Source organism: Camelus dromedarius, chromosome 14, assembly GCF_036321535.1.
Source record: "Camelus dromedarius isolate mCamDro1 chromosome 14, mCamDro1.pat, whole genome shotgun sequence".
Classification (NCBI taxonomy): domain Eukaryota; kingdom Metazoa; phylum Chordata; class Mammalia; order Artiodactyla; family Camelidae; genus Camelus; species Camelus dromedarius.
The window spans coordinates 32,155,454-32,180,663 of NC_087449.1; the positions used below are offsets into that span (position 1 = coordinate 32,155,454).

Here is a 25,210-nt window from a genome sequence, read left to right on the forward strand (position 1 = left end):
ACCCGGCATGAGGGGCGGGGCCGGACCTAGAGGCGGGGCCGGGCCTAGGGCTGGCGACCTGAGGGTGGAGGGCTTGGAGCTCGGAGAGGTGGGGACTGCGCGTGCGTGCTCTCTCGAGGGCGGGTCTCGTGGGTCTTACAGGCCCTAGAATTTGAGCTGAGCTGGGGGAGGGTAGGCAGACCACGCTCAGATGCTTGCCTAGGGAAAGGCCTTTGGGCGGGGCTACGGTGCTCAGCCCGCAAAGTAAAGAAGGGTACGGGGCGTGGTCTGGGGTGGGCCTACGGGAGGGGTGGATCGTAGAGCTGAAAGAGGAGGTTTGCGCGCCCGGGAACTCAGAGGAGGCCTGGACGGAGCGGGACGCGGCTGGGACCCAGGCCGCGGCACAGAACGGGGCGGGACAGGGCGGAGCCTGCGGGCGGGGTGGAGCGAAGAGCCGGGAGTAGAAGGCTCCGGGAACTCCTCCAAGGCCTGCGGAGAGGGAAGGGGGCGGGGTTGGGGCGCGGGGCTGTAGGGAAATCCCGAGGCCCGACTGTCCTCGCCGTTGGAGCTAACTGGAGGCCTAGGCGAGCGAGGCGGCCCGGCGGGCTCAGCCCGCACCGGGGGAGGTGGGAGCCTGGTCGGGCGAGGCCGACCGAGGGTGATGCTGGTGGAGGAGGGAGCGAGCGAGCGTGGCGGGGATTGTGAGGCGACCCGCGGCGCGGAGGCGGACGGTGGGAGGGCGCGGAGGAGCGGCTCGTGAGGGGAGGCTCGTGAGGGGGGTGGGGTGGGGGATGTGTGGTGCAGGTCTGTTCTTTCCCCGGAGTCCTAGAGACACTAGTGACAGCTCACGAACTTTTTGGAGGCCTGAAATAATGTTTTGACCCCAAAAAGAGAAAATCAATTGCAAATCGAAATTAATAAATCTATCAAAATGTAACAAATCAACTGGAACGTAACCCGTATATTTAAGAATTACATTTGACGTTGATTCATTTAATATAGTTTGTGTAACTTGGGGCGGGGCGTCCAAAAGTATGAGTATTTAGGGCCCTTGGAGGTCTGGAAATGGCCTTAAACTGAGGAGAGGGGTTTGGGATGGAGGTGAAAAGGCGGTATCAGGGCTGGTTGCCTTTCAAGTAATACCAAGCTAAAGCACCTGGCACTGGGGAGACAGGATGGACGTGTTCTAATTTACACAAAAGTACCAAGTGGATGATGATGTGGGAGAGGGTTTGAGGAGTATAGTTGTAGGAGTACCAGAGGCAGGGGGCTAGTCAGGGAGAAAGGAAGCTGAAGATTTGGCGCAGAGGGGTTTTCGGAAAGAAGGGACATATGAACTGGAGGTGAAAGGGTGGGTAGCTGGCACTGGGTTTAGAGGACAGGATAAGGCATCAGGGAAGTCCAGGGTCAGGGACCTTAAAAATTGCAAAGGATGGCACCTTAGAGCACCTCTGATGAACTGAGGCCCCAAGTGAACACACGTGAATTAAGTAAGGTGTCCCAGGATGGGGAATAGGCTACATCCCAAATCTGCGTTTTGGAGTTGCAGAAACAACCTAACTGCTGAGTTGTTTTTGGGTTTCTTTTGGATTGGTTTGCATCTTTTTCATTAACCACAACAAAGGAACCTCAAAGTGAACCCCAGTTATGTTATGTAGATAATTCCACCCACTACAGGAAAAAGGAAGGATATTGGTGGCTTTAGGAGGTATGAAATGAGTTTTGTATTAAAGTACATGTTTGCTTCCTTCAGACAACTTAGGTGATAAGAATGTGAGGTAAGAAAAGAACTGACTATCTGGAGAATACATTCTCTTCCTTATTCATCTACTACACATCAATGCTAGATATATTTCCCTAAAATACAACACTTTTGAAAAAAAGAAGTTCTCTGCTTAAGTCTCCAACCTTCATATTTCCACTCCCAAATAGATTATTACCACAGGATTTTTCCATCTCTGCACCATACACATTTTTCGGTCAGATAATTGTTGTGGCAGACTGTCCTATGCATTGTGGGATGTTTAGCAGCATCCTAAAATGCCCACAAGATGCCAAAAGCATCACCTCCCCACCCCAAGTGTGACAGCCAAACTGTCTCCAGACATTGACAAATGTCCCTTGGGGAAGGGGCTGAATCAGCCCCATTCCAATGGAGAACCGCTGGACTACAGGCTAAAGCCTACCGTCTTTGCCTGACTTTCAGGTTTCTTCATTATCTGTTCCCAATCTACCTTTCCTAGAATTTGATTCAGTCTAAAAGAACCCCAGTTCAAGAATTCTTTCTTTAGTTTTCTCCAAAGGTTATCACCTAGTCTTCTTGGACACTTTCAAGGATGGAAAAGGTTAAAAAATCTTTACTTTGCTAGAAAGTTCTTATATCTATGATGTCTTCCTGCTTAAAATTCATATTTGTTGAGTCCAGTTCTCCCTCTTGGAGTTGTAAAAGAAAAGTTCTAAGCCTTTTTCCATTTGTGAAGACTTGTAATATTAAAACCTTTAGTCACATTTCTCTCACTGAATTACCTCTTTTTGAAACAAAATTCTCTCAACTTCCTCCACATAACATGACTTATAGACCATCATGAACTTTTTGCTCTCCTCTGAACAATGTTAAGCCTGATCATGTTCTACTTAAAATATAGTACCTAGAATGGAATACAGTATTCTAGATGTGGATCACATTGTTAGCACATAACATACTAAATTATTGGTTTTATGCTTGTCCATCTTCCTTGACTCTGAGCTTTAAGGCAAAAACCAAGTCTTAGTCAACCTCTTTGTCTTAGGTTTACGTAGTCAAAGACTACTACATGGTATCTTTGCCTTACTAGCATAGTGCCTTAGTTGGTTTTCAAAAATTTTGATAGAATATAGTACCTTCTTAATTCTATTAATATAAAATAACATTCTTTTACCTTTGGGGGCAGATACTGTACACTCTTGCCTTACAGTGATTTTGCAGTCAACTAATCCTCTACGTTTTACACATAGAAGGGTTGGCAGACTTTTTCCAGATAATGAATATTTTAGGCTTTATGAGCCTTATAGTCTGCCACAGCTGTTCAACTCTGTCACGGTAGCACATGGACAATATATGAATGAGCGTAACCATTTCCAGTAAAACTATTCATAGACACTTAGCTGTGAATTTCATATTTCATATAATTTTCATGTGCCACAAGATATTTTGATATTGAAAAATATTTAAAATGTAAAAACTGTTATTAGCTTATGGGCCATACAAAGATAGGTGGCAGTCTACATTTGGCTCATGGGCAGGATTTTGCCAGTCCCTGATCTAGACCATTGCTTGTGTGATTGATTTAAGTCTGAGTATCCTTGACTGGCCTTCACTGTTATCCTTATTAAATATCTTATTCATTGCAACCTGTTTTTCTAGCTTGTTCAGATCTTTTTGTGTGCTCTAGCATATTTTCTGTCATGTAGCATTATTAGCTGACATCCCAGCTTTGTGTCGTCTGCTAAATTGATAAACATACTTTTTCCATCCTTAATTAATAAAAATATTGAATGGAATAAGGATAGAGGTCTTCCACAGTCCTTTTTGTCCCATTAATCATCATTCTTTGAGTATAGTCATTCTAAGAATTATAAATGGCTACCTAAAGTGCTGCCTATCACCTTTCCCACATTTCTTCATCTAGTCCACAGGGTATCTTGAGATGCTTTGTCTCAAGTTTTGTTGTCATGTCCCTAATAGGTAGTAACTCTATCAAGCAAACAAAAAGAAATGTGTAGGTTAGGTATAACTTGTAAACTAATGTTATTGTTGCTTTCCAGTTTTACTAATTTCTTGTTTAGATTTTCAAGGCTATACTTTTAATAATAATGAAATTTAGTAATTTTATAATTTTGTTGATAAATAACATCCCAGTACATCAATCTGTATTTCTAGGAATTCACCGTATTTCTTCTTTTCAAACTAAAGGTTATCAATGTTGATAACACCAGTTCTCTGGTATCAATAGTGTTAAAAGCTATGGTAAGATTGGCAAGAAAAAAGGCAAAATAAAAACATATTAGAATATGTGCCTTTTTTCTTGATCATGGCTTTTAACACTATCAATACTAGATTTTAAAGTTATAATAGAACATGAACTTCATGCCAGTAAATATAAAAACTTAGAAGAAGTAGATTATTTTCTCAAAATATGAATTTCAGAATTAACTCAAGGTGTAGAAAGCCTAAAGAGAACTATTTGACTTGAAATAGTCAAAAATCTACACTACAAATCTACAAACACTTTCCTAGGCTTATAGAATCAAATAACCCCCATCATATACGAATAGAAAATTAGGGGAAACTCTCCAACTTCTTTATGTTGGGAGTACAGTCTAAATTCCAAAACCAGTCATGGACTAAATAACAAAGAAAAATTACAGGCCAATCTCACTTAGAAATATATTTGCAAAATTTCTAAAAATACTAGCAAACTGAATCCAGCTAAGGATAAAAACACTAAAACACTTCGGACGTTTTGACAGAGTTTGTGCTACAAACTAGGGATGCTGTAACATTAGAAAATCTTGATTTAATTAATCACGTTAACAACCTGTAGAAAAATCTGTATAATCACCATAATAAATTTTAGAAGAGCATTTGATAAAATTCAGTGCTCATTCATACTTAAAAGAAAAAAACCCCAACAATCTGAAGTGAAGGGTAACACCATGGACAGTGGCTAACAAAACCTTCAGTGAGCATCACGTTTAATGGTGAAATGTTAGAAATATTCCTTGTGTGATGAAGAATAAGATTTTTTAATAACGTTAGTTTTTTAAAGATCCCATTTACAGTAGCAATGGAAACCATAAGGGATCTAAGAGTGAATATGATAAAAGAGGTGATGATGTATTTGTAGGAAACTAAAACTTAAGAAGTGTTAAATTAATGAAGAGATATGCCAGATCCATGAATTGGGGAACTCATTGTCATAAACATGTCAGTTCTCTCCAAATTAATCTATAATAGAATTGAATTATAATCAACATCTCAAAAAACGTTTTACTATAATTTAACAAAACTGTTTGTAATAATCAAGGTATGAAGCATAGAAACAAACAAAATTTGAAAGTTAAGTAGGAGATTTTACCTTACCAGATACTAAGATTTATTCTATCTTATCTAGCCTTCTACTTTAATATTTAGAGTGTCTCTTGAAAGAGTACCTAGTTTTTTTTTTTTTTTAAGTTCAGTCCGATAGTGTAGTGTTTAGTTTACTAATATTTAACGGAATAATCTTTGTGTTTGTATTTAAATCTATCTTCTTGCTGTTTGTTTTGTTTGTTCTGTCTTCTTTTTTTCTTTTCTACCTTCTTTCAGATTAATCAAGTATTTTTATGGTATTCTAATTTTTCTTCTCTGTCAGCCTTTTTCCTGTAACTCTTTATGTTTTTTAGTGGCTGCTTCTTTAGTCAGTAGTCTTTTAAAGAAATTTTAAGAAAATTCTCTTATGTTAGCAATGTATTTACCATTTCCAGTGGTCTTCATTCATTCCCATAGATCCAGGATTCAACTTGGAGTCGTATCCCTTCAGCCTTAAGTACTTGCCTTTAATATTTTTGTACTGTGGGTCTTACTGGTAACAAATACTTTCAGTTCTTGTTTGCTTGAAAATGTCTTTATTTTGCCTTCATTTTTAAAGGATATTTTTGCTGGATATAGAATTCTATATTTTTTCTTTCAGCACAAAAACATCATTCCATTGTCTTTTAGCTTCCATTGTTAATGATGAGAATTCAGTTTTGATTCTCCTTGTTGTTTTCCTACGTATAAGGTGGTTTTTGCTAGACTGATTTTAATTTTCACTCTTTTCTTTAATTTTCAGCAGTTGACTAAGATGTGCCTAGGTGCGATCTTCTTTGTATTTATCCAGCTATTGTTCACTAAAGTTCTTGGATCTTTGGGTTTATTTTGGAAGATTTTTAGCTACAATTTACTAAAATATTTCTTCTACACTGTTCTCTTTCTCCTCTCCTTCTGGGATTCTAATTACATGTATTTCAGACTAGTTTGATATTGTTTTGTAGGTATCTGATGTTCTGTTCTTTTATTTTCATTATCATCTGTTTTCATCTATTTCATTTTGGATCATTTCTATTGACCTATCTTTAAGGTCACTGACCTTTTCTTGTGTTGTGTCCAATCTAATGAATTCTTTATTTCAGATATGATATTTTTCAGTTCTAGGATTTCCATTGTTTTATAGTTTCCATTTCTCTGCTAAAATTCCCTTTCTCTTCACCCATTTTGTGCATCTTTGCACTAAATTCTCTAACCAATTTATAATTCCATCACCTTGGTCATCTATAGATCTGCTTGAAATGACTTTTTTTTTAGTATTTAATTTTTTTAAGTTTTATTTTTAAAATTTTTATTGGAATATAGTTGATTTACAATATTATAACTTTAGGTGTACAGCATAGTGATTTGGTGTTTTTATAGATTATACTCCACTAAAAGTTATTAAAATATAATGGCTATAATTCCCTGTGCTACTCACATGACTTTGTGTGTTGCCCATTGTGTTTAAAGAACAATAGATGCTGAAGTAAGTAGGTAATGTTTTTTCCCAGAGAAAACACACCATTTTCTTTGTCTGGTAGCTAGGCTAAGGAGAAAAATTACTTCAGTCCATCTAGGGATTGTGTTGAGTTGTAGTTTTATTTAAATAGTTTCAGTTTATCTCTGATTTCACATATTTAAGAGTAAAATCAGTTCCTTCCTTTATCAGGGCTTTGGGATCTAAGTGCCTGAGACCATAGGAATCTTTCCTTGCTTTTTAGCTCACATCCAGTTTCCTGTGAAGCTCCACTTAAGGGTTGATTTCATTGATCTTATTAGGAGTTGAGCTGGGTTGGGGCTGGATTACTTAGTTGTGCTTCAACTCTGCCACACACAACGACATGGATAAATCTCAAACACGTAATGATGAGTGAAAGAAGCCAGATGCAAATGAATGCAAACTATATGATCCCATGTATATAAAGTTCAGGTAAAAAGAATCTGTAGCATTAGAAATAAGGACCATGCTACCTGTGGGAAGGAGGGGAGGGTGGTGACTAGGAGGGGCCATAAAAAAGGCTTCTCAAATGCTGGTGATAGTCTGTTTCTTTACCTGGGTGGTGGTTACCTGAATGTTTACCTTGTGAATATTTATTGCCTTGTATACTTACGATGTGTGTTCTTTTCTGTATATATGTTACAGTTCAAAACCAAAAAAGGAAGTGTGTGTGGTGGGGGAGAAGCTCTCGCACAAAAAAATAAAGTTAGAAAGAAAAATCAAGTCATAGAATAGAAGAGATTTGCAATGCATATAACAAAGGATTTGTATCCAGAATATTTTGCTTAAAAAATTTTTACAGATCAAAAAGAAAAGGACATAAGGGGGAAAAAAGCACGCAATAGAAAATGAGTGAAGAATAAGAAAAAGCAAATAACTGAAGAGGCCTGAATGACCTTTTATAAACATGAAAAGGTATTCAGTCTCACTAGTAATCATGGAAATACAAATTAAAACCTTACTGAACATTTCACACCAACGCAGTTGACTAAAGCCAGAATGTCTAACAATACCAAGTTGGTGACAATATGAGGAAGCAGAAATTCTCATACACTGCTGATGGTAATGTAAATTGTTTTAATTTAGAGATCAAGTTGATCAATTATTGATGTGGAAATACACTAATTCTAGGTTTCTGCAGTTTTACTTCCACAAGGAAAGATCCTATTTATTATAAAGACTTTCTCCCACATGTGCACATACACAAAGATATGCATTGCAAATTTGTTTGTAATAGCAAAAAATTGGAAATAGACCTAAATATCCATCATCAGAGAAATGGGAAATACCTTACAGCAGTTTAAATGAATAAAGTAGATTTACATGTATCAATATAATAATCTTGAAAATATAATACTGAATGAAAAAAGCAAGTAGCAAGGGATATATATATTATGAAAACATCTAAGTTTTAAAAGAACAGTACATATTGATACACATATGGTAAAAGTATAAAAATGTAGTCAGTAAGGATATTCATCAGTTTCAGAATAGCTGTTACCACCGGGCAAGGAAGGGAATGGAGTTAGTCAGTGAGGGGCTACTTACTTCTTAAAAAAAAAAAAAAAGTTAGAGTCGGTATGGCAAAATGTTAAGATTTTTCAAATGTGGGAAGTGGGTACATGGTTGTTTAATATATGTAGTATTTGCTGTACCTTGTTTGTTTATTTGAAATAGTTTTAGTTTTTTAAAAAGTTAGACTTGGGACAAGGTATGAAGTATGTTCAAAGGCTTTCTCCCTTTTCCAGGCATTCTTCATCTTTTAATTCTTTGTTGACACAGCTTTCCTAGTCACTTTGCATCTGTATATTGGTTTGTGTCCTATCACCTGCAGATTAAATAGGAGGGTGAGTTCTGATATAATCTTCTGTATTCTTCCTTCTGGTTTACCCTCCAGGGTTCATAGTTGAGCTCAACAATGTCTTTTCAGGCCTTTCATGAAACTTAAAATATTACTCTACAACAGAAATGTCTAAGTTCGTGAAACAAGTGACTGATTTAGAATTTAAAAATAAGTGAAAAGGTGTCTTTTCTCTTATTTCACATTTCTACTCAAAAAAAAATGATGATAAGATGTCTTTTAAGATTTAAATAATATTGTTTGGTACTTCAGTTGATAAGCATATGGTTAAACAGTTACAAAGCATCTGTTTTTATGCTCTGCATTTTTTAAAATTTCAGAAATAGAACATTATAAATCCCTTTTTAAGATTTACCCACTAATTCATGTCACTTTAGCTGACTTCTGTATAATTATTGAGGGTTTTTCATCTTGAAAGCAGAAAAGCTATGTCAATGAGAGTAGTCAGGGAGTTGTTTTATGGAGTAGTGAAAATATTCATATCTTACGAATTATCCCTGGGAGAGGTCAGAAGCTTACTTATGTCAATAAACATGTCAGAGTCCCTCCCACTTGTTGAATAGCTTGGTTGTTAATTTGTGTGCTAGGCAACAGGCTTTCTCCCTCTTCCTTTTCTCAGATAAAGTTCAGAGAATAAAAAAGTTGAATTTGTTGTCATTTTGTTTTGTTTTACTTGCAGGTTAAGTACTTAAAGATGAGAAAAGTTGATCTTTGTTTAAGCTCTGAAGGAACTGAAGTGATTTTAGCGACATCAAGTGATGAAAAACATCCACCTGAAAATATAATTGATGGGTAAGAGTTACTATTCTTTCTTCCTTAAAGTCTTAATATTAGGTTAGTGAACCCCCTGAGTACTGAGAGTACATGTTTTACATGTACAATAACTAGCAGGGTTAAACAGTTTAATAAATGGTGAACTAGATTACCTGACAATACCCACTTTAGTACCATCTCTGGAACTAATTCAGTTGTGTATATTTAGGTTTTTAATCCTTTTCTTGATAATTCTTAAACTAAAATAGCTTTTTAAAATGTGGTCTAACAAGGCAAAACTTCAAACAATGGTTACCTCATTTTATGGATGTACACATTTTAATATCTGGTTATGGTTTTATTCCAAGGTTTTCTTGGTAAATAGGAATCTAAACATTACAACTTCCTGTCTACTGCCTATTTTCTTTCTGGTCTAAGCAACATCTTTGCTGAACTGAATGCTTTACTTTCTTCTATCTACTTGCATCGTTTGGTCTTCAGCTTCTTGATATCATTCCAATTACCACTCTTCACTGTGTTAGAGCTTATTCTACGTAGAGATAGATATCATTCTCAAACTTTTAAATTCCAAGAAAAAGTAGTTAATGGAAGAACTTTTTTAAAAAGTTGAAGTATAGTTGATTTACGATACTGTGTTTTAAGTTTCAGGTATGTAGTGATTCACAATTTTTAAAGCTTATACTCCATTCATAGTTATTATAAAATATTGGCTATATTCTGTCTGCTGTACAATATTCCTTGTGGCTTATTTATTTTATACATAGTAGTTTGTACCTTTTAGTCCCTTAGCCCTGTCTTGCTCCTCCCCTTTCCTCCCCCAACTACTAACCACTGGTTTGTTCTCTTTATGTGTAAGTCTGTTTCTTTTTACTATATTCACTAGTTTGTTTTATTTTTTAGATTCCACATATAAATGATATGCAGTAATTGTCTTTCTCTGTTTGACTTATTTCACGAATCAAATACCCTCCAAGTCCATCCAGGAAGAACTTTTTTTTTTCCCCAATAGTCCTGGCTATTTTATTACTCTCTTGAGTTCTCTTTCTTGGTATTTGTACAGTGACCTGAGCTTGACTTATAGAATCATATAATTTTAGAGCTGGAAGGACTTTTGAGTTCATCTGATCTAAACCTTTCATTTAGACTTGTGGTAAGAGAGGTCTAAAGAGGTCAAGTACTAGTTTTAACTACTGAAGGCAGAGCCAGTTGTAAAATGGATCTTGTGGTTCTTTGTGTTCTATTGTGAAGTCCATGTATCTGGATAAAATTCTAGCAACTCGACCTGTTCCTATTAAGCCCAGCTGTTATCTCCTCTCTGACATCTGTTCCTTTTCCTTAGATAGGATTAGCTTATCTTTTTGTTGGGTTCCAGTAGAATTTAGTATACACCTCTATTACCTTCTAACTACCAGTTTAGGGTCTTTGTACTAAACTATAATAACTCAAGGTTTGAATAAAAAACTTAACATCTGTGCCTCTTACTCCTTCTTAGCTTTTTAGTTCCTGAAATTCAGGTAATAGATGTTTATTCCACTCTGCCTTATAGTAGAGATATAAATGTGGGGGCTTTTATGAGGATCACACATCTATAGAGATTTGCCTTAAATTGTTTGCCAGAAATAGAGATCTTTCTGAAAATACTCCTTGTCTCTGATTGGAGATAGATCAAATTTGCAAGGCAAGATCAATTTGCCTTGCACACCTCTGGTGACCTTTGTTTCAAGGGAATATGTTTTTAGATCATTAACATTGGCTGTTATATGTAACAGATACTATTTTAGACTCTATCAGTCCATATTAATAAATAAGTACATAATATTTTTTACATTAGACAAAAATCCTTAGTACAGAAAACTATATGGAATAAAAGTAGTTACTAACCTGATAACTGAACAGAGTACATCAGAGACTTTTAATTCATATGCATTTCCAACAAATACAATTAGACTGTATATAGTAGATATTAACATTTATTCTCTGTTCATAAGTAGGTTTGTCTAAATGGAAGTAACTATAGAATTATTTGGACAAAATAGTGCTATAAATTTGCCCCAATGGACAGTGTTCCCAATTCTTTATTTCCTCAGAAATAGAATTTTTAAAGGTGATTATATTTTTACTTCCTCTTGACTCTACTTTTGCCCTCTGGTATTTAACATGTCAATGAAAAAGGAAAAAAATTGTACGTAAGAAAAAAATTAGTTAAGAGAAAAAGGAAGGAGAGAGAATCGGTCCCTTTGGCACATTGTAGAAGAATGATAGATTTACAGTTATAATTCCTGGGTAAGGGGACTATATGTGTTACCTGGGCTAAGAATATATTTGTTATTCTTTGAGCCTTAGCTTCCTGGTCTGAAAAATGGGGATAATACCACCTTCCCTGACTACCTCAGAGTTGTGGGGAAAAAATCGCATGACTTTTTTTATTATCACTTGAGATAATAGATGTTAAACAGTCAATAGCTATAAGGCCTTATTTAAAAGGAAATTACTATTTTGATGACTTCATTATACTTAATTATGGGGATTCAGTTATGTATTATTTTAAAATCCAAGTACATTTCTACATATCTTTGGTGTTATTATATTGGTCATGTTCATTACAAGCACCCAATAAAAAACATAGGGCAAGTAAAAATCGTAAATTTATTTAAATAAATAAAAATTTTAACTATATAAATATAAATAAAAAGAAGTTATGAAATATTAAGCATAGTATTAAAAAATCAAGAATTGTGAGTTAGGAGACCTGGATTCTTTTTTTTTTCTTTTTTGTAACAGCTTTATTGGCATTTTATTCACATACCATACAGTTCACGCATTTAAGGTGTACAGTTCAGTGGCTTCCAGCACATTCAGCATTTTGCAACCGTATTATACACAATCCATTTTAAAATATTTCACCACCCCAAAAAGAAACTTCAAACCCCTTCACAGTCACCCTCTATCCCCACTAGCCCTAGGCAACCACCAATCAACTTTCTGTCCCTATAGATTTGCTTATCCAGACATTTTATATCATTGGAATCATACATATGTGGTCTTTGGACTGGCTTCTTTCACTTACATGTTTTCAGGGCTCTTCATGTTGTAGCACATATCAGTACTTCATTCCTTTTTATTGACAAATAAAATTCCATTGGGTGGATATAGCATATTTCGTTTCCCCAATTTCATTAAAGAATACTAACTTACAGATCTAAGAAACTGTAAAAGAAAAGAGACTGTATCATAGACAAATCACTGAAAAACAAAGATAAAGAAAAAAATTTTTAAACAACTGGAGCAAAAAAATACGTTACATACAGGGGAACAACGATACCAGTGACAGCCAACTTTGCATCACAAGCAGTGGAATCCAGGGGACAGTGGAACAATATGTTTAAAATGCTGGGGAAAAAGGAAGACAAAACAAAACCAAAAAAAAACCCCTATAAACACAGAATTCTGTATCTAGCTAAAATATCATTAAAAATTGAGGATATAAGAAAGAGACCTACATCACAGGAAATGCTAGAGAAAGTTCCACAGGTTGAAGTGATATAATACTAGATGGAAATTCAAGTGTTCAGGAAGAAAGTATGTGCACTGGAAATATTTGGTGTAAATATGAGTATCTTTTCTCTTCTTTTCATTATTTTGGAAGACAGCTAACCACTTAATGAGGAAACAACATGTTGTATTGTGGGATTTATAATATATATGGGTTTAAAATATATTAAAACAATGACACAAAAGTAGAGTTCAATGTAAATTGACTGTCATGAGGTTCTATAACCTTGAGAGCAACCACTAAAAAAAGATATACACTTAAAGAACTAATAAAGGAATTTAAGGAATTAAAAATTTTTTTTTATTTACTCAAAAGTGGATAGGAAAGGAGAAATGAGACAAGAATAAATATATGGGAGGGACAAACAGAAAATGAATAGGAGGACTTAAATCCAACCCTATCAATAATTATATTAAATGTCAGTTCTAAACACTTCAGTTAATTGCCAGAGAGTGTCAGACTGGGTCAAAACGTGAGACCCAGGTGTACGCTGTCTGCAGGAGGTGCACTTTAAACATGAAGTCATAAATAGGTTGAAAATAAAGCATGAAAAGAGATGCACCCTATGAACTGTAAGCATGAGTGAGTGAGTGGCTATGTCTATATTCATATCAAGGTAAAATATAAGGAGTATTATCAGAGATAAAGGGGACATTTTATAATATTGGAATATCAATTCTTCAGGAAGAGATTACCCTTGTAATATTTCCCCCAAGAGTCTTCCTATTCCAGATGGCAACCAGGAAAATAAGTTTTGGAATGAGTCCCCTTTACATATAGCTTGTAACCAAGTATCCTTTTGAGAGAAGACCATCAAATGCAACATGTAATCCAGAACTGAATCCTGGACAAGAACTTGGTTGTCATTCGGCTATAAAGAACTCTAATGGGAGCACTGGTGATATTTAAATAAAGTCTATAGATTGTTTAGTTTAAAAAAAAAAAAACCCAAGTATCCTTTTGAACTGTTCATATTTATTTGGGTTTCAGTTTCTCCAGGGGTGTGTGTGTGTGTATAAAAAAGGAGCTATTGGCCACTAAAAAAAAGTTGTCTCTGTTCTGTTCACAGATTATATAAATCTACATAACCCTAATGAATCTAAAACAAAAAAACAAACAAAAAAAAAAACCCTGCTAGAACTAAGTAAATTTAACAAGGTCAATTCACAAAAATCAATTGTATTACTATACACTAGCAAGAAACATTTGGAAAATGAAAATTTTAAAATCCCATTTACAATAGCATTTAAAACACAAGATAGTTAAGAATAAATTTAATAAGACATGCCAGACCTTCACTCAAAACTATAAAATGTTGCTGAGAGAAATTAAAGAACTAAATAAATGAAAAGATATACTGCATTCATGATTGGAAAACTCAATGGTGTTAAAATGACAATTTCTCCCTAAAATGACCAGTACAATGATTCAGTATAATCTCAATAGAATTTTAGAACATGTTGGTTCTGAAAATTATATGGAAATACCAAGACCTACTCTGGTCAAACTAATCTTAAAAAAAAAAAGTTGGAACACTTACATTATCTGATTTCAAGATTTAAAATAAATATACAGTAATCAAAACAGCATGGCATTTTTGTCAAGATAAATCAATCAATGGAACAGTAGAGAGCCCAGAAATAGACCCACACATATAAAGTCAGTTAATTTTCTATAAAAGGCTAAGGGTACAGAAACAGATCAATGGAATAAACTGGAGCGAGCAGAAAAACATGCACCCATATATAGTGCATTACTTTTAGAAAAAGATACAAAGGTAATTCAATAGGAAAGGAAAGTCTGTCTAACATATGGTGCTGAAATGACTGAGTAAACAAGTGGGAAAAAAATGAATCTCAACCTCTACCTCATACTAACCACAAAAATTAATTCAAAATGGATCAATTCAATTCAGAGCTAAAATATTTAAGCTTCTAAAAGAAAACATAAGAAAGTGCTTTCATGACAACAAGAAAAACAAAGATTTCTTAATGAGGACACAAATATCACTAAGCATAAAAGAAAAAAGTAATAAAACTGTACTTTGCCAAAAATAAACCTAATACTCATTGAAAGACACAATTAAGAAAATGAAAAGACAAACTGCACACTGGGAGAAAATATAATACGAAAGTCTGACAAAGAACTCCTACAAATATATAGTAAAAATACAAAGAGCTTTTTTAAAAATGAGAAAAATACTTAACAGACATTTTACAAAAGAAAATATATGAATGGCCAAAAAGCACATGAAGAAAGGGCTTAGCATCATTTGTCATCAAGTAAATGCAAATTAATACCATAGTCGGACACTATTTCATATCCACTAGAATGGGCGAAAATTAAAAAGCCCGGTAACAGCAAATGTTGGCATGGATGTGGAACAACTAGAACTCTCACATGTCTGTTAGGAAGGGAAAATGGCACAACCACTTTGGAAATCTGACATTTTCTTATAAAACTAAACATACTTCTCTACCTTATGACTCGGCAGTTCCACTCCTAGTAATTATCCAAGAGAAATTTAAACAGCCACAAAACACGTGTACAAGAATGTTTATAGAAGCTTTATTCATAATAGTAAAAAATTAGAAGCAATCCAAATATTCAACAAAAATATCAAACAAAAAAATGAATAAGCAAATTATAGCATAGTCTATCATGTTAGAGCAGTGGTTTCCTAAAGGAGGTAAGGATTGTCTGGAAGGAATGAAAGGAAGTTTGTAGAGTGATGGAAATGTTCTTTATCTTGATTAGGGTATTGATTACCTGAGATATTGGTTACATAAGCATATACATTTATCAAAACTCATTGAATTGCACACCTAGGAGAAATTTCACTATAGGTAAATTTTACCTCCAAAAGAGAAAAATCTTATATAATTAAAATAGAAATGATTGTCTCTGTAGTCAATACTATATATGTACATATATATAGAATTTTATATAGTATATGACTAACATTGAGTGCGTATTTTAATTTTTTTCCAACAAACATCTTTTTCAAAACATACTATGAGTCAGCCATTGTGATAGTTCCTGGGGATATAAGGGTGAGTAAGAGAAAGTAACTGGACAAAGAGTGTGTAGCAGGAACCATAAAATGCTGTGTGTGAGGTGAGTGCAAAAGAGGGAGAAAGTGATTCTAATTTGTTGGGTTGGAGAGATAGGACCAAAAAGTGAATAAACTTTTGCAAGGGAAGAAGGGCTTCTTCGGTCAAGAGAACCTCATAAAGTAAGACACAGAGGCATGAGCCAGCATGACGTGTTTGCAGAATTTTAATCGGTCCAGTGCGACTGCAGTAATGAGAGATGATATCATGATGGGACCAGATTGTAGACGGTCATATATGCCATACTAAGGAGTTTAGATTTATAGGCAATAAGGGGTCACTGCAGGCTTATAGAGAAGAGTGACATAAGTTCTATGTTTAAAAAAATACATCTGGTTAGTAGTAAAGAATTATTTAAGTTGGGGAGAGATTAGAGGCAGAATGAACAGTTAGGATGGGGTTGCAAGACTCTAGTGGTCTTTTTTTTTTTTTAATTTGTTCACTAGAATTTTGTGAGTAAACATTTGAAAACAGATGGTTATTCTTTTCTCTTTTTCTTTAAAATTAACAATAGAAATCCAGAAACATTTTGGACCACCACAGGAATGTTTCCCCAAGAGTTCATTATTTGTTTTCACAAACACGTAAGGATTGAAAGGCTTGTAATCCAGAGTTACTTTGGTAAGCAAATCATGTATTAATTTTCAACATCTTTCAGTTTTTCCAGAGGCAGAGGGCACATATGTAAACTTTTGGCAAAACACTATAATTTTTTTTTACAGCATGGAATCCAGTTTTATTGCTGGGGGTGATGGGTGGGGAATATGGGTTAACTGCCTTGAGCACAATTAACCTCTCTGAAACTGCACATTTGAAACCCTTCCAAAGCACATAATAATTTCCATGCAATTTACTATGTAAATGCTTTTGGCAAAAGACCCTGTTATGAACATAAGAAGCCAGCTTGCCAGAACACTAGGTTCCTTGATGTCTTTATTCCAGATTCTTTTGGCTAGGGGTTCTCTGTCAAAATCTTTCTGGAAATCTGATAACCCTGATTATTTACATTAGATAATTTTGATTCTTTTATTAATAATGGTATTTTTTGAGGGATTTAGGAGAAGTATCTCCCACTAGAACATTATCCTAATCTTGTCATATGTTTATTTAAGGATAAAGTGTGTCAGACAAAATCATAGCAGGAAACAGGATACATCCCACGTGGCTCAAATGAAGAGACTTTATTGATGGGACTATTTATGGCCTGGGTTAAGGGAACAAACTAGGGATGGTGAGACACCAAGAAACTGGCTACAGCAGTAAGCCATTACCTCCCCTGGGCCAAGGGAAGGAAATAGTATTACTGGAGCCTGTGGATAAGGGCCTGCCCAACAGGGGCTGTAATCATGAAGGCACGTAACTTCTGTCAAAGACATGATACTGAAGAGGGAAGGGAGTGGAGAAAATACAACCTGATCTCACTTCCCCACAACCCTTCACTTTCCTCCCAGTACCTCCAATTGGCCAAATCTGACTAGTAGCCAGTGGGCAAGTGAGTCCAGACGATGCTGTTCCCAGGGGCCCTCCCCTCAAGGCACAGAACAGGGAAGGGGAAGAATGGATTTGAGGTGAGGGGAGCTGGGTTAGGGGTAAAGGAGAAAAACCAGTGCAGAAGGAAGATGACTGCATTCTCTCTTCTGTCATTAATTGTAAAGGGTCTGGAGTTAATTGAATTCCAGTTCTGGCACTTACTAGCTGTATATCATTGAACACTTCACCTGACTTTCTAAGTTGCCTAGTTTCTTTAAGCCTTCTCCTCATCAGTAAAGTAAGATTGAAGTCAAGAGTGAATGAATGAATATGTCTGACTCATAGTAGTTTCTCCATAAAGTTTTATGACCAAGACCAATAATAGTATTATTATTATTATTGCTATTATTATTATTATTTACCCCCCCCAAATCCGGATGATACCAAATTCAGAAAGTTTCTATTAGCTTTGTGTTATATATGCTTGCAAACATTTGTCAGAGTGCAGTTACACAGAGTGATTTTCAGAACGTAGTGTTCCTGATCCCAGTACTTTGTGCAGTCCCACCAATGCCTGACCCTCTCAGACAGAGGAAAAAGGGAATATAGGGACAGCAAAATAGAGTCAGGTAAATAATTAACACTTTATTTATTTTGTTTATTTACAATGTCAGTGCGGACCTTGAGGATTGAAAAGAGCACTTCTAAAGAGCCAGTTGATTTTGAGCAGTGGGTTGAGAGAGGTATGTGCTTGTTTCACCAGCATTGTTCTGATCATGAGGGAGTAGAGAATTGTCCTTTATTCTGTATTTCCAGTCGGGCTGCATTTTGGTGAAAAAAGAGGACTTAAATGCTTCTTGTGACATATTTAGAGCCTAGAAAAACCCAGGCATAGTAGGCATAGTAGAGAGAGAGTAAGTGAGACATGGAGTGGAAAACGGATGTAAGTGGAAGCCTGCATATTGAATGGTGGGAACTCTAGCCTTCTTCCTGTGTTCTGCTGTTTATTATAGCCACTAGGAATAGAGCTCCAGCCAGGAGATTGGAGGATTCATCTTTGGAGAAACTGAATGGTCCCAGAAGAAAGATCTGTGTATGCTGACAAAGGCTAGCTCATTTCCTGGTCTCCCTTTCAAAGTCCAGTAGTCAACAAGTCCAGCTCGTGAACAGTTTTCAGATGATCTTTTCATAAGAAACAAAGAGCCAGAAATCACCAGACATATGATGAAGGCCTTAAACCCTGAATATAATCAAGCCTTTAGCTCTAATTCTAATCTACATAAAACAGAGGATAGAGAACAAATTAAATGAAACCACAAGGAGGCAATATGAGAAAATTTGGGACATTTTACAGGACAACTGACCTGTTCTTTTCAATAAGTCAGTGGCATGGAAAAAACTCTGTGTGTGGGAGAGAAGGCAGTTCAAGACTAAGAGAGACTTAATTCTGATTTTAATAAACCAACTAGAAGAAGACATTTTGGGGTACAATGGGGAAATTTGAATACAGACTGAGTATTATATGATATTAAAGCATTTTTTAATGTTAGTATAATAATGGTATTGTGGTTATGTAAGAAAATACTCTTATTTAGAGATGGATAATCAAATATTTAAAGGTGAAATGTGATGTCTTGGACTTGCTTTAAAATACTTTAGCAAAAAATTAGATGAATCAGGTATGGTGAAATGTTAATAATTGTAAATTCAAGATGATGGGTATATATATATAGGCATTATATCCTGTCTTTTATGTATATTTGAGATTTTCCAATTTTTCATAATTGAAAAAACTAAGCAAATGATATGAGGTTGTTTTAACTTCTGGTAGAGGAGGGGTTGCATAAGAAAGAAAATGTGTCATAATTTATTACTTATTTCAGCAGTAAATAACATTTATATAGACAGTAATGTACCCATAAAGTATTGATTTCAAAACTGAGGCAATGGCAGGAGGGAAAATTTGCAGGAGGAGAAAGAAGAGGATATTGGTCCAAGAGGCCTAAATTTTCACATACCATAATATAAAGTCAGTAAAAAAATCGATAAATCAAGAAAAAGAATGTAAAACATATAATTCCAGGAAAAACAGATTAAACAGTTGAAAACATTTACCTCTAGGGGGCAGGATTGGAGGAAAAAGGGGTCAAGCAGGGACTTAATATTTTTCATTACCTCAGGGAAAGGTTAGGAAACAGAAGGAAAGTCATACATAATTTTACTTCCTAGAGACTTCCTATTTTGTGCTACATGCCTTTTAAAATATGTATGCTATTTTGATACAAATAAAATTAATTTCTAAATAATGTCTGTCTATTATATCAGCTAACTATTTCATATTCCCAAAAGAATGTTTGTTATAATTAATTCATGATTGAATAAGTTAATCTGTCCTAAAAGTACATAAGTAAAAGTTTTCTAAAGCTGGATGCCAGGAAAGATCAGTTCACAGGTGGCATAATTCAGCATCATAGTAAAAATTCATTGTGAGAAACTGAGCCATGAGTAACCACGAGAATGGTAAGATGGCTCCTTTCAGGCCTGCATTACTCAGTAGCTTGATCCTTGAAAAGGATTTTCACATTTTATCAATTCTTTGCTTTATATTCCTTTACTATAATTTACACTTACTTTTATTTATACTCATTAGAAATATTTTGTAGCTCATAAATACTTTATCTTTTATATCTTTCATATCAAATGTCTCTATTTTTATGTTGAATCATAACCCCAAATCACTGGTAAATCTGGTCTAATTATAGTTTACCAGGTATCATGTTTTGCTTAACATAAATTTCCATAGCTTTCCTCATGTGTTTTGAGCCCTAACTCCTTTCCGTTAAATTTGTGTTTTAGATCTAGTACACACAGAGGGGCAGCTTCAAAATGAAGAAATTGTGGTAAGTAAATATACTTTGAAGAGATAAACATCATCTTTAGCCAGTACAATGTATTTAAATTTTAAACCTATCTCCATAGTCATATAGTTAGTAAATACCTTCATAATATTATAGGTTCTGTATCTAATCAACCAAGAGAGAAAGTTATTCTCAGTAATAGTATAATCTAATGTAGCATTCATCAACTAGGCTCTTATCTGTCATAAACAGAATGACAGCAAGGATAGAACAGAATTCACTTATTTGTTTTTGTTTTATGTTGTTCATTCATTTATTTTGAAGTATTGCTTTCCTTTCTTTCATTTGATTCTGTAGGCTTTTAAAATAGGAATTAAAAAAAGTCGAGATGCCAAAATTAGATGTTAATTTAAGCATGAAAGGACAAGGGAGATTCAGATAAGGGGAACTGGAGCATAGGATCAGCAACAAATAAGCCAAAGAGAGATGAGGTGAAAAGAGAACCAGCGTTTTCTGACAACATTCCATTGGGCTTTGCTTGTCAAGTGGAATGAATGCCTGTTGATGAGGAAGCTGCTGCCTCATCAGGAGTTTCTCTGTTCCTGCTAGTTTGTCAGGCCCCTGTTTTAGACAAACACACAAAAGTGAAACAACTGAATATGTATTTTTTTAGGTAGTAGTGCTTATTCAATTAAAGTTTCTCTAAATGAGGGTTAAAGGTACCTTGTCCATTAAGTTTCCTTCTTCACAACATACTGGCAGCTATGAAATCAGTGTTTCAAAAGATTCTGCAGGAGTTTTTGAATCCTATTAATTATCTTCTCCACCACCCAAATGTGCCTAATGACTGGGGAGGCCACTGGGGACCAGAAGAAGGAATTTTATCTTCCTGTTTTCTCCATCTTTACCAGTAGGTTATGATTAGTAAGCCTCTGCTAAGTATTTTGTTTCAGAACTCACTGTGGATCAGGGAGGATTGCACCACTATAGAGATTTTGGAGAAGAGTAAGGGGGAATGGAAGGCTGGAAATCACCCATAGTTTTTGTACCCTGGCACAGCAGCTTTTACTGTACTTATTTTCTTCTAGTTATTGACCATACGCATCACATGTTATTATAGTATGTGTGAAATTTTTTGTATCTTTTAAAAATTTAATATTATATCACAAGCTTCATAAATTATAATTTTAAAATTAAATGTATACAGATAGGCAAATGTTAACTAATTTCCTTTTTCCTCCCTCTGTCATTATAGTTAATGCTACAGGGACATCTTATGCCTGTTGCTGCTACTATGATATCCACCTTTTAAGTTATTTTCTAAAATTAAATTTCAAGGAATGGAATTACTGGGTCCATGGGTATAGACATATTTATAGTTATATATATATAGTCAAATTGCTTTTCAGAAAAATTATGTAAATATAAAAATATAGTAATGTTTCAGAGTAGTGTATTCTGAGGCATCATCCAACAAATGAAATCTCTTAGCATAAAAATACTTTAGAAAAGCATTTTTAAAAATTAATCAGAATTGTACAGCATAATTTTTAGCTCCACCTGCTAGTCTTCATCAAACCAAGGCTGATATTTGGCTGATACACATCAGAATAACTGTACTGTTATATGTGGCTGATTTCTCTTCTGAATATTGTATCTCATAAATCATTACAATTTAGAATATTATTCTTGCATCAAACCCTTCTGCTCACTGCTTGTTTAATGGTTAACTAGGATTGATAAAAGCATCTGTATTGATCTTTCCCCTACAGGCACGTGATGGCCACACCACTTACTTGAGATTCATTATTGTATCAGCCTTTGATCATTTTGCATCTGTGCATAGCGTTTCTGCAGAGGGAATAGCAGTCTCAAATCTTTCTTAACAATTATAACAAAATCCTCTTGCACAATTTTAATAATATATTTATTGAAACATGAAGCTGTCGTTATTAAAGGGATTTGTATCAATCTGTTTCAGTTTTTATTTATTTTCTCTGTAACATTTTGTAGGAATTTGGTTCATCAGTCAGTAGTGATGGCCAACATGTGGGCTATAAGAAAACTTTTACTTCAGCATTCAATTTAATCAAGGAAATGACTATACATGAAAACTCAGCTGATAATACCTTGTGTCCCCACAACATCTAACATGGTGTCCTTCAGATGTCAGTACATTAATTTTTTAATTGATTGATTGATTGATGCAAAGGGCTAAGTGAACAATGTGGACAGTAAACAATGTACAATTTCAAGAAAGAGAAAGTCTTTTATGAGAAGGTTTCATTGAGGTCATAAAACTTGAGCTTTAGCTTATTTTTTTCTTTTAATTTTATTTTGTCCTCATTTGAAGACCTCGGAGAAGAGTTAGGAAACACATAATCTTACTTCCCAGAGATAACTAATGTTGATATTATTTGATTTTCTTTATACTTTGGGGAGGTTAGGAACAGGATAGGACAGCTTGGAGGGAAATAAAACTTCTTTGAATGTATCTTACCATATAGCTTGAATTTGAAAACATATATTTAGTCAAAAAGTTAAAAAATTAAGCAATTTCAAAATATTGAAAACAAACAGAAATGTGTGAACCTAACTTTATTACAAATTGATAAACACACAGGAAAAATGACATTAGAACATAGTATTTTATCTATGCAGTCTATATTCGCTTCTTAGGGCTGCTATAATAAAGTACCACAAACTTGGTGGCTTAAAACAATAGAAATTTATTCTCTCACAGTTCTGAAGGCTAGAAGTTGGAAGTCAAGGTATTGGCAGGGTTTGTTCCTATTGGAGTTTCTGAGGGAGAATATATTCCATGCCTTTCTCTTAGCTTCTGGCTTTGGTGGCATCTCGGCATTCCTTGACTTGTGGCACCATAGCTCCAATTTCTGCCTCCGTCATCATATGGCATTCACTCTGTGTGTCTTCACATCATCTTCCCTCGATGCATATATTTGTTTCTGTGTGTCCTCTCCTCTTCTTAGGGACTCCAGTCATATCGAATTAAGGGCCCAACCTACTCCAGTATGACCTCATCTTAACTAATTACATCTGCAATGACCGTGTTTCCAAGTAAGGTCACATTCACAGGTACCAGGGGTTAAGACTTCAACATATCTTTTTAGAGATACAGTTCACCCCACAACACAGCCTTAGTGAAATATATATGTGATTGTTAAATTTATGTGTCATATTGACTGGGTCACAGTGCCCAGATATTTGCTCAAGCATTATTCTGGATGTTTCTTTGTGGGTATTTTTTGAATGAGATTAACATTTACCTTGGTGGACATTGAGTAAAGCAGACTGCCCTCCATAATGTGGACAGGCCTCATCCATCAGTTGACGACCTTAATAAAAAAAAAGACTGATCTCTCCTGGGCAAGAAAGAATTCTGCCAGCAGATGGGCCTTCTGGCTTGTACTGCTACCTCAGCTCTTCCCTGGGTCTCTGACCAACTCTACAAATTTTGGACTTGTCAGCTTTCATAATCACATGATACTTTCTGATAACTTGCTTACCAATCTCAGCATTCTAGAGTGGCAAGAGAGGAATAGCCACAATGTGCAAAACACTTTGAGTCTTTGCTCACATTGTATTTGCTATCATCGTGCTTTTCCCAAATCATGTCACATGGCCAAGCCCAGAGTCAGAACAAGAGGGGTCCACCTAGGGCATGGATACAAGGAGGTGTGACTACATTGGGGGTGGAGGCAGAGAGTAGTGGCTATTACTGCTAGAATCTACTATAATTAAACACTGTATGCCTCCTAATGTGATGCAATATGAAGCACATAGACCAACCCATGAAGTGTTCTTGCAAAATTACTGAGCCTGAGTCAAATCAAGTTCTAGAGTTATCTTTCATTTTCAGGAAATTCAAGGGAGAGAGGAACAAGTAAAATGACACCACAAGGAAGCAAGTAGACTTGTAGCCATTAATGCAGCTCACTGAAATGCCCAGATCTCTGCCTTCCCTGCCCATGGTAAGATATAATTCCTGGCCTTCTTTGTTTGGGTAGGGCCATGTGATCAGTTTTGGCCAATGAGATGAAAGGTAGTTGACCTCTAGGCTGAGCATTTAATTGCTTACAAGAGACCCTTCAAAGCCCTTTTCTCTCTCCCCTAGTGACCAGCCGTGATGTTCTACATAGTTTAACTACTTCATCGTTCTACCTCTGGGAGTAAGACTGATGATAGCAGGTAGCAGAGCTCCCAGTCAGTCTGTGGTAGACATATAGAAGGAGAAATAAAGCTTCATTGTTTAAACCAATGAAATTTTGGAATTGCTTGTTACCCTAGCATAACCTGGCCTATCCTGACTGATATACAGAGAAATCTAGAATGTGGCTTATCCTACAGGACAAGTGGTCTGGTTTCTTCAACAATTCAGTGACATGAAAAATGTTAATCAGTTAAGGAAGTGGTTCCATTCTAGATTCAAGGAAATGTAAGATCCCCAATAAACACATGCCATGTGTGGATCTTATTTGGATGCTGATTTGAACAAACCAACTGAAAAAGACATTTTAAAGATAATTGGGGAAATCTGCTTATGGGCTGGGTATCATTGTTCATTTTGCTAGGTGTGAAATACTGGCATCAAGCTTATGTAAGAAAAGGCCTATATTTTTCAGAGATGCGTATGTATGTATGCATGTAAGGTAAAAATGTAAAAAATGTAAGGTAAAAATGCGTATGTATGTATGTAAGGTAAAAATAACATGATATCTGGGATTTGCTTTAAAATACTTGAGCATATTTTTTAAAGGAAAAAAATGTGAGTTGAAGCAAATACAGTAGTAATTTATTGGATCTGGGTTATGGATATATGGGGCTTCTTTGTACTAGTCTCTCTACTTTTTTATATGCTTGAAATTCTTCATAATAGAAAATTTAAAATAAATAATGCTATGGAGGATATCTTTATGTGTAAATCTTTTCCTCCCTCTCATATGATTTTTTTTAGAAGAGATTCCCAGCAGGAAATTAGTCAAAGTTAGGAACAG

General features: G+C 35.4%; 1 protein-coding gene across 9 annotated transcripts; it reads left to right on the forward strand.

The window, feature by feature from the left end:
* The first annotated feature begins 67 nt into the window (after positions 1-67).
* Positions 68-25,076, forward strand: IFT25 (intraflagellar transport 25). Of its 9 annotated transcripts, XM_064493567.1 has the most exons (8): positions 483-605; positions 7,369-7,481; positions 8,315-8,413; positions 9,107-9,219; positions 16,382-16,488; positions 18,012-18,080; positions 20,194-20,237; positions 21,968-22,168. In XM_064493567.1, the coding sequence occupies exons 4-8, from the start codon at positions 9,122-9,124 to the stop codon at positions 22,079-22,081; spliced, it is 432 nt and encodes a 143-aa protein (XP_064349637.1). In that variant the 5' UTR covers positions 483-605; positions 7,369-7,481; positions 8,315-8,413; positions 9,107-9,121; the 3' UTR covers positions 22,082-22,168. The 9 variants fall into 9 exon arrangements, with proteins under 9 accessions (XP_031321034.1, XP_031321035.1, XP_010982911.1 ...); XM_031465169.2 differs by lacking the exon at positions 7,369-7,481; XM_064493570.1 differs by lacking the exons at positions 483-605; positions 21,968-22,168 and adding an exon at positions 24,076-25,076 and having other exon boundaries at positions 6,460-7,481.
* The last annotated feature ends 134 nt before the right edge of the window (positions 25,077-25,210 follow it).

Coding starts and splice junctions, on each gene's coding strand:
- IFT25 (XM_031465174.2), top strand. CDS start 9,122: ATGAGAAAAGTTGATCTTTGTTTAAGCTCTGAAGGAACTGAAGTGATT. Junction 9,220..16,381: donor CCTGAAAATATAATTGATGG/GTAAGAGTTACT, acceptor AATTAACAATAG/AAATCCAGAAACATTTTGGA. Junction 16,489..18,011: donor TGTAATCCAGAGTTACTTTG/GTAAGCAAATCA, acceptor TTACAATGTCAG/TGCGGACCTTGAGGATTGAA.